This window comes from Somniosus microcephalus, chromosome 13 (assembly GCF_052327205.1).
Source record: "Somniosus microcephalus isolate GS21.2 chromosome 13, FLI_Smic_1.0, whole genome shotgun sequence".
NCBI lineage: Eukaryota > Metazoa > Chordata > Chondrichthyes > Squaliformes > Somniosidae > Somniosus > Somniosus microcephalus.
In genome coordinates, this window is record NC_140999.1 from 140225402 (window position 1) to 140241260 (window position 15859).

The 15859-nt window shown below is 45.1% G+C and overlaps 1 protein-coding gene across 3 annotated transcripts in view; it reads left to right on the plus strand.

The window, feature by feature from the left end:
- Positions 1 to 9830: 9830 nt before the first annotated feature.
- The window catches only part of LOC147108617 (nuclear factor of activated T-cells, cytoplasmic 2-like), a 184110-nt gene continuing 178081 nt past the window's right edge, over positions 9831 to 15859 (plus strand). For all 3 annotated transcript variants that reach the window (XM_086005303.1, XM_086005304.1, XM_086005305.1), the window contains exons 1-2: positions 9831 to 10222; positions 12596 to 13598. In XM_086005303.1, the coding sequence (XP_085861429.1) occupies positions 10120 to 10222; positions 12596 to 13598 (1106 nt within the window). In that variant the 5' untranslated portion in view covers positions 9831 to 10119. The remainder of the gene's footprint in view (positions 10223 to 12595; positions 13599 to 15859) is intronic.

Genomic DNA, 15859 nt, shown 5'->3' on the forward strand with positions numbered 1-15859 from the left:
GGAAGAATAGGCGATTTGGGAGGGGAGTAAGCGTGGTCCTGCTCCTCCTGGCTCCGCTTTCAGGTAGGTTGTAAAAGCTTAACTTTGTGTTTCTTCCGCGGCCTCCAGTGGTCGCTTTAAGGACCGCTGGTTAGGCTGCTTTAGAAACAAATAAACCTGTCAGAGCTCACACAGTGCAAGGTCCTACTGTTTTTTGCTTAATATGACAGAAGGGTCCTGCAACAAGTGCAGGCCCTTTCTTTGGATATTTAAATTGGGTCAGTGCTGCTTTCAGGCAGGCGCCGGGGACACCTGAAAGCAGCGCGGTCCAATATGGCAGCGGCCATGTCACATAGCAGGCACAGGCCCTTGCACCTAGAAATTGGTATATGTTGCACTCATGCCAAAAAATGGGCAAAAGGCATACCTGTTCTCCCCAATGAGTCTAGGAAGAATCAATTGATTCTTATCATCTTAGTTGAAGTGGTCTGTGAACAGCAACATTCCACAAACTGGTTTAGTTTGTGATGAAAATAACATTTCTTGACATTATGCTAACATGACTATAATGTTACTGCCCAGAGTAGTAGTGTTGAAATCAGGAGCTCACCATATACGAAACCTCAGGCATGGACCCACATCCCATCACTCCACAGTGAGGTATGTTGTAACATTTATGAGGATGATATTTGAGCAGAACAATGCTTGCGATTGTGGCCCCCAACAAAATGTTAGTGAAAACACATTGGCCTAGAAATTCGGTGGGCTGCGCCACCAGTTAGCGCCCAAAGAGGGCACTTAGTGGGTTTAGCGCCACTGGCCACGCCTCCCATGAAATTTAGCAGGGCGCTAATAGCGGCGTTAGCCTGTAGCACTGCGCCGCCACCGATGACGTCATCCGTGTGCGCAGCGCCCCGCTACCGCCCCAATCGCGAAATTTGGTAGCGCCCCCCGCTGTAACGCCGGTCGCAATTTGCGACCGGTTCAGGGGGGCCTACCTGCGGCGGTAGGGGCGCTAATTAAAGGAGAGGTGCGGGGCGGCCATTTTTTTTGCTGCACGGTGGCATAGTGGTTAGCACTGTTGCCTCACAGCGCCAGGGACCCGGGTTCAAATCCGGCCTCGGGTGACTGTCTGTGTGGAGTTTGCACATTCTCCCCGTGTTTGCGTGGGTTCCCTCCGGGTGCTCCAGTTTCCTCCCACAGTCCAGAGATGTGCGGGTTAGGTTGATTGGCCATGACAAAAAAAACAAAAAAAAATTGGCCCTTAGTGTTAGGGGGGGATTAAATACGTGGGGTTACGGGGTTACGGGGATAGGGCTTGTGTGGGATGGCTGTCGGTGTAGGGACTGGGTGCTAGGGTTTGGATGATCAGCCATGATCTCGTTGAATGGCGGAGCAGGCTCGAAGGGCCGAATGGCCTACTCCTGCTCCTATCTTCTATGTTTCTATGTTTCGCGCCGCCGTCCCCGGCCTCCTGAGCCCCCCCCCCCCCCGCGTTGTGCCGGCTGTGTCCCAAGAGCCCGGCACATCTCCTCGGTGCCAGGCTCTTTTGCCGGCACTCGCGATCTCCGATTGCACTGCAGCAGGCCCCTCCCCTTTAAGAAGGGGAGGAAGGCCTGCAGTACCGCAGCGCACCGTGCCACAGCGTGTGGCGCTGCGGCACGTTGCGCTGCGATTTTCAGTTGCAGCGCCCCAAGAGGGATGCGGGGCGCCTCAAGCAGTGCCCCGCTTCCGTTTGGGGCGCTGAAACTGAATTTCCGGCTGGCGCTCACGGCTCCTTCTGGGGTGGTACTTCCGGCGCCCAGGCGAGACTAGCGCCCCAAATGGGGCGCCACCGAATTTCTAGGCCATTAAATTAAATGAAGATATTCTTCAGCACAGGGATACCCTCATCGAGAGGCTTCTACTCTCCGAGGTAGACTGTGTGTATGGCATTAGAGTGACAGCAAATCATTGGTCGCTGGAAAACACTTAACAGGCTCTTGTGGTCACTTTCAAAACTGCCAATAGGTGCTCCTTAAGGACTGGAAGATCATGCGGACTGTTTTGAGTATGGTGGCTGCTTTGGTTGGTATGTAACTGTTGTTGATAGCTGATGGATAAGATATATTTGTTAATAGCGTCAGCTTGTGAGGGAGTTGTACTTTTCTCTTTTGTTAGATCTCCCACAGCTCACACTATTTCCCAGCTGAAAGAACAGGCAGCCAACCTTCTCGAAAGGCCCCTGCTAATAGCTCCCAGCAATCAGCTGAGTTGTGAGAGTGGGCCACACTGATTTATCCTCCTGTTATGTCTGTCTCCATGGGAAAACACCTGGCCTCTCCCTGACAGGAGAGCTTAAACAAGAACTCACCATATGGAGAATTACAAGACTAAACCCACATCACATTAGTCTGTGGCACCAGAGCACGTAAACATAGAAACATTCCGTATTGATAGGATTTTATATCATTTACAATATTGAGTCAAAAGGTTAATCGCCTTTATAAATAACTGGTAGATAAAACCAGGCAGTCATTAGATATACTTTGGGTGTTATCTTAGTGAAAATGTGAAAACAGGCGCTAAGTGGGTGCCTGTTTGAAAGTCTAGTTTTAACACGCAGTTTGGGCCTAATTGCTGTTACCATAATTTGAATTTGCCTGGAGGTGCTAACACAGACACCTGTTTAGTAGGTTTAGCAGGTTTAGGGCATAGAAACATAGAAGATAGGAGCAGGAGTAGGCCATTCAATGCAATCATGGCTGATCATCCAAATTCAGTACCCGGTCCCTGCTTTCTCCCCATACCCCTTGATCCCTTTAGCCTTAAGAAATATATCCAACTCCTTCTTGAATATATTTAATGAACTGCCCTCCACTGCCTTCTGTGGTAGAGAGTTCCACAGGTTCACCACTCTCTGGGTGAAGAAATTCCTCCTCATTTCTGTCCTAAATGGCCTACCCTTTATCCTTAGACTGTGTCCCCTGGTTCTGGACTCCCCGACCATCGGGAACATCCTTCCTGCATCTAGTCTGTCCAGTCCTGTCAGAATTTTATAAGTTTTAATGAGCTCATGTCTCATTCTTTTAAACTCCAGCGAGTACAAGCCCAATCAACCCAATCTCTCCTCATACGTCATTCCTGCCATCCCAGGTATCAGCCTGGTGAATCTTCGTTGAACTCCTTCCATGGCAAGAACATCCTTCCTCAGATAAGGCGACCAAAACGGCACACAATACTCAAGATGTGGTCTCACCAAGGCCCTGTACAACTGCAGCAAGACATCCTTGTTCCTGTACTCAAACCCTCTCGCTACGAAGGCCAACATACCATTTGCCGCCTTAACCGCCTGCTGCACCTGCATGCTTACCTTCAGCGACTGGTGCACAAGGACACCCAGGTCTCGTTGCACTTCCCCTTCTCCTAATCTATTGCCATTTAGATAATAATCTGCCTTCCTGTTTTTGCCACCAAAGTGGACAACCTCACATTTATCCACGTTATATTGCATCTGCCATGTTTCTGCCCAATCACCCAACATGTCCAAATCACCCTGGAGTTTCTCGACATCCTCCTCACAGCACACACGCCCACCCAGCTTTGTGTTGTCTGCAAATTTGGAGATATTACATCTAGTTCCCTTGTCTAGATCATTAATATATATTGTGAATAGCTGGGGTCCAAGGACTGATCCCTGCGGTACCCCACTAGTCACTGCCTGCCACTCGGAAAAAGACCCGTTTATTCCAACTCTTTGCTTTCTGTCTGCCAACCAGTTCTCTATCCAAGTCAATACCTTGCCCCCAATCCCATGTGCCTTAACTTTACACGCTAATCTCTTATGCGGGACCTTATTGAAAGCCTTCTGAAAGTCCAGATACACCACACCGCTGGTTCTCCCTTATCTATTTTACCAGTTACATCCTCAAAAAATTCCAGTAGATTAGTCAAGCACAATTTACCTTTTGTGAATCCATGTTGACTTTGTCCGATCCTGTCACTGTTTTCCAAGTGCTCTGCTATTACATCTTTTATAATGGACTCTAGCATTTTCCCCACTTCCGATGTCAGGCTTACCGGTCTGTAATTCCCTGTTTTCTCTCTACTACCTTTTTTGAATAGTGGGGTAACATTAGCTACCCTCCAATCCATGGGTACTGCTCCAGATTCCATCAAATGTTGGAAGATGATCAGCAATGCATCTACTATTTCTAGAGCCACTTCCTTAATTACCCTAGGATGTAGATTATCAGGCCCTGGGGATTTATCGGCCTTCAATCCCATCAATTTCCCTAACACTATTTCCCTACAAATACTGATTTCTTTCAGTTCCTCCCTTTCATCAGACCCTATGTTCCCTGGCATCTCTTGGAGGTTATTTGTGTCCTCCTTTGTGAAGACAGAACCAAAATATGTATTTAGTTGATCTGCCATTTCTTTGCTCCCCATTATAAATTCCCCTGATTCTGACTGCAAGGGACCTACGCTTGACTTCACCAATCTTTTTCTCTTCACATATCTATAAAAGCTTTTACAGTCAGTTTTTATGTTCCCTGAAAGCTTACTCTCATATTCTATTTTCCCCTTCTTTATTAATCCCTTTGTCCTCCTTTGTTGAATCCTAAATTGCTCCCAATCCTCAGGATTATTGCTTATTCTGGCCAATTTATATGTCCTCTCCTTGGATCTTATGCTATCTCTAATTTCCCTTGTTAGCCATGGTTGAGTCACCTTTTTGTTTTATTTTTATGCCAGACTGGGATGAACAAATTCTGTAGTTCATCCATGCGGTCTTTGAATGTTTGCCATTGCCTATCCACCATCAACCCTTTGAGTGACATTCCCCAATCAATCCTACGCAACTCGCACCTCAGACCATCGTAGTTTCCTTTATTTAAATTTAGGACCCTAGTCTCTGAGTTAACTACTTCATTCTCCATCTTAATGAAGAATTCGATCATATTATGATCGCTCCGACCCAAGGGGCCTCATACAACAAGATTGCTAATTAATCCTTTCTCGTTACATAATACCCAGTCTAAGATGGCCTGATCTCTGGTTGGTTCCTCGACATATTGGTCCAGTAAACCATCCCGTAAACACTCCAGGAATTCCTCCTCCACAGTATTGTTACTAATTTGGTTAGCCCAATCTATATGTAGATTAAAGTCACCCATGATGACTGCTGTGCCCTTATTGCACGCTTCTTTAATTTCCCTTTTAATGCCATCCCCAACCTCCGCCTTACTGTTTGGAGGTCTATATACCACTCCCACTAACGTTTTCTGCCCCTTGGCATTTCTCAATTCGATCCATACAGATTCCACATCATCAGAGCTAATATCCTTCCTTACAATTGTGTTACTCCCTTCTTTAACCAGAAATGCTACCCCACCTCCACTTTCCTTTTTGCCTATCTTTCCTGAATATTGAATACCCCTGGATGTTGAGTTCCCAGCCTTGGCCACCCTGGAGCCATGTTTCCGTAATCCCAACCAAATTCGTTTACCTCTATTTGCGCAGCCAGTTCATCTACCTTATTACGAATGCTCCTCGCATTAAGACATAAAGCCTTCAGGCTTATTTTTTTAATGCTCTTAGACCTATTAGAATTATTATTTACTGTGGCCATGTTTGATTTAAACCATTGATTTCTCTGACTGCCACTTTTGGTTTTTCTCCTTCCTTTCTTTTGCTTTTATCCTTGTTTCCCTTTCCTCTGTCCCCCTGCTCAGGTTCCCAACCCCCTGCCATCTTAGTTTAAACCCTCCCCCAGAGCACTAGCAAACACTCCCCCTAGGACATCAGTTCCAGCCCTGCCCAGGTGCAAACCGTCCGGTTTGAACTGGTCCCACCTCCCCCAGAACCGGTTCCAATGTCCCAGGAACTTGAATCCCTCCCCCTGGCACCATTCCTCTAGCCACGTATTCATCTGAAATATCCTTCTATCTCTATTGTGACTAGCACGTGGCACTGGTAGCAATCCTGAGATTACTATCTTTGAGGTCCTATTTTTTAATTTACCTCCTAACTCCCTATATTCAGCTTTTAGGACCTCATCCCTGTTTTTACCTATATCATTGGTACCTATATGCACCACGACAACTGGCTGTTCACCCTCCCCTTCCAAAATGTTCTGCAGCCGCTCTGAGACATCCTTGACCCTTGCACCAGGGAGGCAACACACCATCCTGGAGTCTCGTTTGCGGCCGCAGAAATGCCTATCTATTCCCCTTACAGTAGAATCCCCTATTACTACAGCTCTACCCCTCTTTTTCCTCTCGTCCTGTGCAGCAGAGCCACCCCTGGTGCCAGGAAGTTGGCTGCTGCTGCCTTCCTCTGATAAGCCATCCCCCCCTGAGGCAGCACGGTGGCATAGTGGTTAGCACTGTTGCCTCACAGCGCCAGGGACCCGGGTTCGAATCCGGCCTCGGATGACTGTCTGTGTGGAGTTTGCACATTCTCCCCGTGTTTGCGTGGGTTTCCTCCGGGTGCTCCGGTTTCCTCCCACAGTCCAAAGATGTGCGGGTTAGGTTGATTGGCTATGATAAATTGACCCTTAGTGTTAGGGGGATTAAATACGTGGGGTTACGGGGATAGGGTGGGATATGTGTTGGTGTAGGGGTTACGGGGATCGGGTGGGATATGTGTCGGTGCAGGCTCGATGGGCCGAAATGGCCTCTATCTGCACTGTGGGGTTTCTGTGATTCTGTGAGCACTCAAAGTGGTGTATCTGTTTGAGAGGGGGACGTCCACAGGGGACCCCTGCATTACCTGCCTGCACCTAATACTCTGCCTGTTGGTCACCCCTTCCCTTTCTGTCTGTCCAACCTCTACCTGCGGTGTGTCCAACTCCCTAAACGTGCTATTCACGATGTCCTCAGCATCGCGAACGCTCCAGTATGCATCCAATCACAGCTCCAGCGCCGCAATGCGGTCTGTCAGTAGCTGCAGCTGGATACACTTCCTGCACACGTAGTTGTCAGGGACACAGGAAGTGTCCCTGAGTTCCCACATAGCACAGGAGGAGCATACCATGTGGCCGGGCTGTCCTGCCATGACTTACCCTTTAATTAATTGAAATTAAATTAAATCAAATCAATCCCACCAATTACACTACAGTTAAATGGTTTACCAACAGTCCCCGCTACACCAGAGAGACCTTAGTAACTATAAACCACAGAGTTAAAGTTTAAAAAGAGAGAAATACTCACCAACCAATCACTTACCTGCTTTCTGGTGACGTTACACTTCGATTACTTTTTACTTCTCTCCCTCCCTCTGAGCTCGGAGGACGGAGATTAGTAAGCCTACTTGAGCCTCGCCGCTGCTTTTAAAACCGCCGCCTCGTTCCCCGCAGGTCAGCCTGCCTGCTGCTGCTGCTCTGAGGCCTACCTGGTCTCAGAGCCGCTTTTTAACTGCCGCCGCTCAACCGCCTCATTCCCCGCAGGTCCGCCTGCCTGTCGCCGCTGCTCTGAAGCCTACCTGGTCTCGGAGCCACTTTTTAACCGCCGCCTCGTTCCCTCGCAGGTCCGCCCGCCTGCCACCGCTGCTCTGAGGCCTACCTGGTCTTGGAGCTGCTTTTTAACCGCCGCCTTGGTCGCCTCGTTCCCTCACAGGTCCGCCCGCCTGCCGCCGCTGCTCTGAGGCTTACCTGGTCTCGGAGCCGCTTTTTAACCGCCGCCGCTCAGCCGCCTTGTTCCCTCGCAGGTCCGCCCGCCTGCCGCCACTGCTCTGAGGCCTACCTGGTCTCGGAGCCGCTTTTTAACCGCCGCCTCGGTCACCTTGTTCCCTTGCCGGTCCGCCCGCCTGCCGCCGCTGCTCTGAGGCCTACCTGGTCTCGGAGCCGCTTTTTAACCACCGCCGCTCAGCCGCCTTGTTCCCTCGCAGGTCCGCCCACCTGCCGCCGCTGCTCTGAGGCCTACTTGGTCTCGGAGCCGCTTTTTAACCGTCACCTCAGTCGCCTCGTTCCCTCGCAGGTCCACCTGCCTGCTGCCGCTGCTCTGAGGCCTACCTGGTCTCGGAGCCGCTTTTAAAACCGCCGCCTCGGTCGCCTCGTTCCCCACAGGTCCGCCTGCCTGCCGCCGCTGCTCTGAGGCCTACCTGGTCTCGGAGCCGCTTTTTAACCGCCGCCTCAGTCGCCTCGTTCCCTCGCAGGTCCGCCTGCCTGCCGCCGCTGCTCTGAGGCCTACCTGGTCTCGGAGCCGCTTTTTAACCGCCGCCTCAGTCGCCTCGTTCCCTCGCAGGTCCACCTGCCTACCGCCGCTGCTCTGAGGCCTACCTGGTCTCGGAGCCGCTTTTTAAACCGCCGCCTCGGTTGCCTCGTTCCCCGCAGGTCCGCCTGCCTGCCGCCGCTGCTCTGAGGCCTACCTGGTCTCGGAGCCGCTTTTTAACCGCCGCCTCGGTCGCCTCGTTCCCTCGCAGGTCTGCCCGCCTGCCGCCGCTGCTCTGAGGCCTACCTGGTCTCAAGTATTGATTAGAAGGAATTTTCATGGAGCAGTATATGTGGGGTCCATGCACCCATGTCCACCAAAGGTGTGGAGTGCACTGGCTGACACACAATGGCACATTTCAAAATGGCTCAGGGGCCGAGGGAGAGCGTGCACTAGTTCCCATGACCAAGCACTCCCTTTCCTCTGGTGACTCCAATAAGGTGTCCAATAAGGTAAAGTAGCACAGCACTCACTCTTTTTAGGTGAAGTCCTCAATGAATTTCCAGAATAAATGTTGATAGAGTGGAATTTGGTGAAATCTTAACAAACTGCCCCAGAAAGTATCCCAATGTGTTTCAAAATTCCTCTTCAAACCTCCAGAAGCAGTGAAAGCTGAGTATGCCTTTAAGTAGTGCTCGATATCTTCAGCAATGACTTGCTTACTCCTGTTCTGCTGGTCGTTGTTAAGAGGGCCACCAAAATGGCTTGCAACCTCTTTAATGAGTGCTAGCAGACAATTTAAATGGCAATTAGCCCCTCAACGATCTTCCGGGCTGCTATTCCTAGCGCGCGCTACAACTCCTTTACCAAGATGGCATCTTGCGCTAAACGCGGGCTAAACCAGCGTTGCAGCTCAAGACCTCAGCTTGGCCACTTCGGAGGCTCTGTAGCTCCTAAAGTATCCAGGGAAAATCGCCCCCTTTGACTTTTATATTGTGGTTCAATGAATACAAACTGAAAATTCAGTTTGTATCTAAATCCATTATATTTATTTTTATTAACTGAATCCTTTTAGGTGATTTTTTTAAGATGATGCATTTTACTATATCTACATCCCAAATTACAGATCATCACAATTATATGGGGTTCTATGTTGTTCAGGTAGAAAATTATTCTACTTTCCTGCAAAAAAACACATTCGACAATGTCAACCAGAGGGTACATTACAGAGCATTAGACTGTCGTTCAATGCTTGGGAACAATGTAGCCGTGCATTACACACCAGTGCTATAATTGAATATGTTAGCTTTAAACAAATTGTCTTCAATACATATGTGCAGCAAACAGGAAAAACTCTTAACCGGAACTGACTATGTTATATTTAGATGGAGTTAAAGGCTTACAGTGGTTGCTGAAAACCAAGCGTTATTTTATTAAAGCTTCACCTATATGTATTTTGAGTGATAACTGCATTACTATGCCTATTTATTGTGTGTTCCTTTCACAACATAAAAATATCTACACCATACAACTTGCAAGTTCAAGTGCGGAAACTCATTATTACATGTCTAGCGTTTCCATTGTTTATTTTTAAGTTGAGCCCCTGCTGCTGTCTGTCATTAGGAGGCGTGTTCCACCAACGCTGACTGAGTGAGTTGGGTGCCTGAGTTCAAAGGACACGCCTGTTTTCTACACGTTGTAGCTGTAACAGGAAGCAGCTATTATTGAACTTGTCAATTCGAGAGTGGTGTCATTGAGCAACCCAGGGAAAGACTTGGAGCTGAAATTTACCAAGCACTTGCAGTAGTGTTTGGGGGTTATAGCCAGCGAGTTCTTCATTGGCTGTTGGGCCCATACTTTGACAACAAAATCTGATGTTTTAAAAAGCCACCTGATTCATTTTTTTCTGGAGTGGGGACAAGTACACGGCAACTTGAAGTACTTTTGCTCTGCGAAACCTGCGTGTTATAAATCAAGGTGATAGAAGTCTAACAAGTGGTGACAGATGAGCTTCATTTATAATGAACCAGACCATCAGGTCGACTCAGAGGAATTTGACTTTTCGGCACTTTTTGATAATAGCCACGATGAAGACTTTGCCACAAAAGGTTTGTAAGCAATATTTATTTTTTGTCATAGAAAAAAAGACAGCATCGTCTTTGAAGAATTAAGTTTCGCAGTTCCAATGTTTGATATGAGAAGAGAGTAACTGTAAAAGTAAGATGAGGCACGTGTGTATCTGACCTATTTGTTTAAGAAGGGGCTTTTCAAAGTCGGTTATAGACTCGTAAAAAGACATTTCTATTAACCCATAATAGTTTTTACAGATAGGAACTTTAGTGTGTACCATATATTGATTAGAAGTAATTAGACTATTTAGTATTAGGTGTTTAATTATACTAAGAAATCCTACTGATCCAAAAACATAGTGCAGGTGATCACAACTTATTTATGTAAAGCTATGGCTCCTAGATAAAGTAAATCAATTCTAGCGGAGTACCACACTGAGTAAAAATGGTGCCTGAATGTGCATTTGCGGCTGTGCCTCACAATGCACTATGGCACTCATGTATTGTCATTTTTTGATGCAACACTCCTTTTGAAATGTGCTGTCTTGTTTAGCACAGTTCCTCACTGACGGGTACAGGCTGTACAGCGATGGTAGCTAGGTTTCATGTTGATCGGCAGCATTGCTTTTCACTTCTGGGAACAGTTCAGTTAAAATCCCAAGTTTGAGATTGGAGCTTGCACATGGTGACTGTCTCTTAGGTTTGCTAATTTCACTGGCTGCCTGTTGAAGTCTGGTCCAAGTAGAAGCAAATCTGAAAATTAAACTTGGTAAATTGAACAGTTTTAAATCTGAAGTGCCATTTGTAGAATGGAATGGTTCAGGGTTGAATGATATTAGATTCGTGTTATAGAGTTTTTTTTACTCTTGCCATCAGGCCAGGGAAGAGCTTTTCTTCATGAAAGTTATTTGCTTCCCTTAGGAGATTAAGCTAGTGAGAGTAAGCTTGTGACCCATGGGCTGTATGTCCATTTTGTGCTTCATATTTTATATTCTTAAATTTGAATTAAGCAGGTGTAAAGGTAGGTAGTAGAGTGTGCTGTTCTGTAACTGCTGTCTTCACACTTTCAATAGCACATAGGTTTTCTGCGACTGATCAACTTCCAGTATGAAACACAAACCATGGGAAATATTACTGAGATATAAAACAATTCTTGGAAATATGGGAAAGTGAAGTTTTTAAAAAGTGTCAACACTTGTTGTTTGTTATAGAGTAATTAAATCTGAACCTCTGTACTTCAATTTAAAGAGCAGAGTGGATTTCCATTCAAATATGGCTTCCGACTATATCATCTATTAGAAACATGATTTCATATTCAGCTATTACTACGTTAATCCTACTACAACATATTTTGCTTATTTGTAACTGTACTTGACAAAAATATAAAATAAGAACTAACACTAGTTATCATGGCAAAAATGTATTATTGCTAGCTATAAAACTACTGGAAATGATTGTAATCAATGGGAGACAAAACTTATCCTTGTTTTGTTGTGTGGTATTAACTTAACAGAAAGACATGAATATCACTGTAATATACTTAGGAATAATGTGTTTCTCCTGCCCTCCAATATTCATCTCCTGTCCTCAACACTGACTCATGCTGAGTTACGATTCCCTGGGTGCCAGCCATATCGCCCCTAGGTGATCATTCTTAATGCGTGAGCCTAGACATTGAACACTGGCAGGATATTTGACTGTACGAGCATCATGACCTAATCCTGTCTACAGCCAATGGCACACACATGCAATGTCCAGCTGAGGCCAATTGTAGCAATTGTTACCCATTCTTTAAAAAAAAACATAATGAGATATATATGATTACATTGCCAAAAGAGAGATACAGTTACAACAGTATTATAATATGATACATCAGTGAATAAGATGCATATAAAGAATGCAGAGTAATCACACATAAAATCTTAAACCGGAAGGTAACAACTGTAGAATAAGACAGCATCAGACTTGGATATTCTTTTTAGTTTTATTGCTTGCTTTCCATTTATTTTAGTTCTTTAAAAACAATATTTTTATATACTAGAGGAATCCTGTCAAATATGAAAGGTTTCCAGGCTGATCATCAAAAGTACCATCAGATTGTCCAATATGTCCAAGCCTATTCAGACTAATGATAGGTATAAGTTACCTCAGCAGCTCAAAAGCTAAAACATATCAGTCCCCTTCCTTATGAACTTTCCTTTCAGCTCCACTTATATTTTCAGAGTCCGAATTAGTGCAACTTTCCTTTTGAGTTTTTTTTCAGTTTATTTTTTGTTCACATCTTCGAGTAATTAAGACAGGCCTGAGAATATCAGGGTGCTATTTGAAAGCAAAATATGGATATCACTATCCGGTAACCCTTTACAAATTTATAAGCTTGCAAAATAATAACACAGTGTTCCTTTCTTTCAGAGGCAGAAAATGTTGTTGCTTCTCACAAAGGCATTGTTCCTTCTTCTGGGATTGGTTATCCAACTGTGGATGTCCCCCACTATGGACCTCAGTTAGCTGGACAACACATGAGTGAATATGGCCAAGTGGACAACAGAGAGTTCAAATACTACCTGGAAACTGCAAAACCCCCTGTGTCATCTGGAGTAGAAAGCCCAAGAATCGAAATCACACCATCACCTGGACTGTTTCATGTATCTCCACATGCAATCAGCTGTGGAGAGCAAACATATCATTCTCCCACTACAGTTCCTAGAGTTACTTTGCCTGTACCAGGTTCTGAAAGCTTTGTATACAGAGACCCACTCAGTCCAGCCAGTAGTGCCTCGTCCACAAGTTGGCATTCCATTGTGTCTCATGAGTCAAGCTGTTCCCATTATGGCATCTCCCCTCAGACATCTCCAATAACATCTCCATGTGTCTCACCAAAGAATGGCTCAGAAGAATATCAAGGTCAGGGTGTTCACCATTCTCCAAGAACATCTCCTGTCAACTCCCCATCAACTCACATTGAAAATTGGCAGGGTGCAAGGTCACCATCCCCAACCCCCCGACCTTCTTCAAGGTCATCATCGCCTTGTGGAAAGAGGAGATATTCCTGCGACCGCTCAAGAACTCCTTCTCCACAGGCTTCACCAAGAGTTATTGCAAGAGATGAACCCAATTTGCACCAATTTTCAAATTCTGCAAGTCTTGCTGATGCATTGAGCACTCTCACCACAGATTCCAACAATGACTTACATGAAATGCTTCCAATAAAAGCTCGGATCATGGATCTTACTCCACCTTCCTCCCTCAAAACTAACATGTGTAAAGGTGAAAAAATTGCTAGCTTTTCCACACTGAATTTTGCCGAGTTTTCAGGGCCCTGTCAGGATGTGAAGAAAGATGGTTATAGCGTTGACCCAGTTTTTCTGATGCCCCCTCATCCTTTTCATTGGACAAAACCCAAACCTCCCTGCAGGTGAGTCTCATTTTATATTCCATCCTGACTTCAAAAAACAAACAGAAAGGGTTATTTCACGTAGGTTCCAACTAAAGCCCCAACAACTGTGTAAGATTTCTATTGATCTTCTGTTGGAATCCTATTATAAGATCCCTTAAGTACATACACTAATTCAATTAGTGAAACATGGATTAATACCACACTCGCATATCCAGATAGACTAATGAAAGGAAAGACTTACTAAACCTAACATTGGTTTTCTTTTCCTAGTCTAGACCAGTGAGTAATAGATACAATAAAAGTGCTAACTGGCTTGGTGTAACCAACTGGTCTCCGCCAGGTCTTTGCTGAGACGGTGAACTGATCATGTCAGTCACTCTACCACACCTCATCCTGCAATACCAGGTGATGGCAACAGGTTGGTGGGCAATAATGTAAAGCTCCAGTCAGTTCAGCCTGCTAATTTTAAAAATTCCAAACGTGATATAGTAGCAGTAGTAGTGCAGATCATAATACTTTTTATTCTGTTGATTATTGGTGATCAAATATTAAAATAGTGGTAATTCTGCCAAAAACAATGTCAATCAAGTAAAACAGCTCATTTAAAGTAGAATACAACTAGCAAAGTCAGAATTCTTAACTGAACCTTGTAATGAATGCTATGAGTTTGTCACTAGATTATAAAATAACCTTTTGATTCCATCTTACACTTCTTCAACTCAACACACAAAAATTAATTGAACAGAGTTTGGTTTATGATCGACAAGGGCTAATACTTCAGCTGACCAATAATGACAGATATCCCATGTAATGGGAGCAGCTTTGTATTGCGCTTGGAGCACCAACTCACAGTAAGAGTTACTCCCTGTAACTCCAGACTAGAAATATGACTCCTGTGCTCCATTATGACAAGGATAAGACTTGGATAGCAATCAGCTACTGAACAAAAAGATGAACGGGAACTCAACTTTTGTTATAGTTAACCAAAGTGTTGGCAAGAAATGAAAAGGTTTTAGATTCCCAAAGGTATTTAGATTGCACATTTCATTGAATTTTATATATCATCTATTACTTGTAAAGACTTGCAACTCCTAAGATAGTTTACAATTTTTTTTTTAAATGGCCCTTTTGGGATTCAGTCAGTATTTGTGATTTTTTTTGTCAAATGCCAGATTTAAAATGGAAGGATTTTCTTGGAGGGAGGAAAGAATAGAGTACAGAGATACTGAGGCTGGTTTAAAAATATTCCCACCATGCAGCACTTTATTGTGCAGTATTTTTCTTTCTGTTGCTTCTGCTACCATAGTGAATATGGCAAAGTGCTTTCTTGATTAAAAAAATACGAATATATTAATTCAGTTACCAAGCTTGTTGCTCTTCAACGTCAGTGGCCGGTCCTACCTCAATCTTTAAAAGTTTGAAAACTTCTGAATTTTCCAATTTAGCAAGACTTCTTCAAATTGTGAATCACTTTCTTCTCCTGCCCCTCCCCTCCCTGCCTATGCAGTATTTGCATCAGTATTTATTTATTTAAATTATGGAAATGCACAAAGTTCATGAGAGCATTGAAAGTGATATAGATGTAGATTTCCAGTGAGAAATGCACAACCCACGCTGCTCATATATGTTGCATTTTGTTTGAAAACTGCCCCCCAATTTCTTGGAGTGATGATTCATCAAAAATATCCATGCAGTTGTGTTAGAGGGCTGCAAAGCTTGGCATTGTGGAGACCATAACATTTATCAGCTGTGGCTCAGTGATAGTATTCTCACCTTTGAGTCAGAAGGTCGTAGGTTCATAGTCTCACTCCAGACTTGTGAGCACATAAACTTGTCTGACACTCCAGTGCAGTACCGAGGGAGTGCTGCACTGTTGGAGGTGCCGCCTTTCAGATGAGATGTTGCATCGAGGCCCTGCCTGCCCTCTCAGGTGGACATAAAAGATCCCATGGCACTATTCAAAGAAAAGCAGGGGAGTTCTTCCAGTGTCCTAGCCAAGATTTATCTCTCATCCAACACCTAAGACAGATTATCTGGTCATTTTATATCTTTGCTGCTTGTGGGAGTGCACAAATTGGCTGCCGGGTTTCCTACATTTCCTACACTGGTTAGGCCTCAGCTGGAGTACTGTGTTGAATTCTGGGCACCACACTTTAGGAAGAATGACAAGGCCTTAGAGAGGGTGCAGAACAGATTTACTCAAATGTTACCAGTGATGAGGAACTTCAGTTATGTGGAGAGACTGGAGAAGCTGAGGTTGTTCTCCTTAGAGCAGAGGA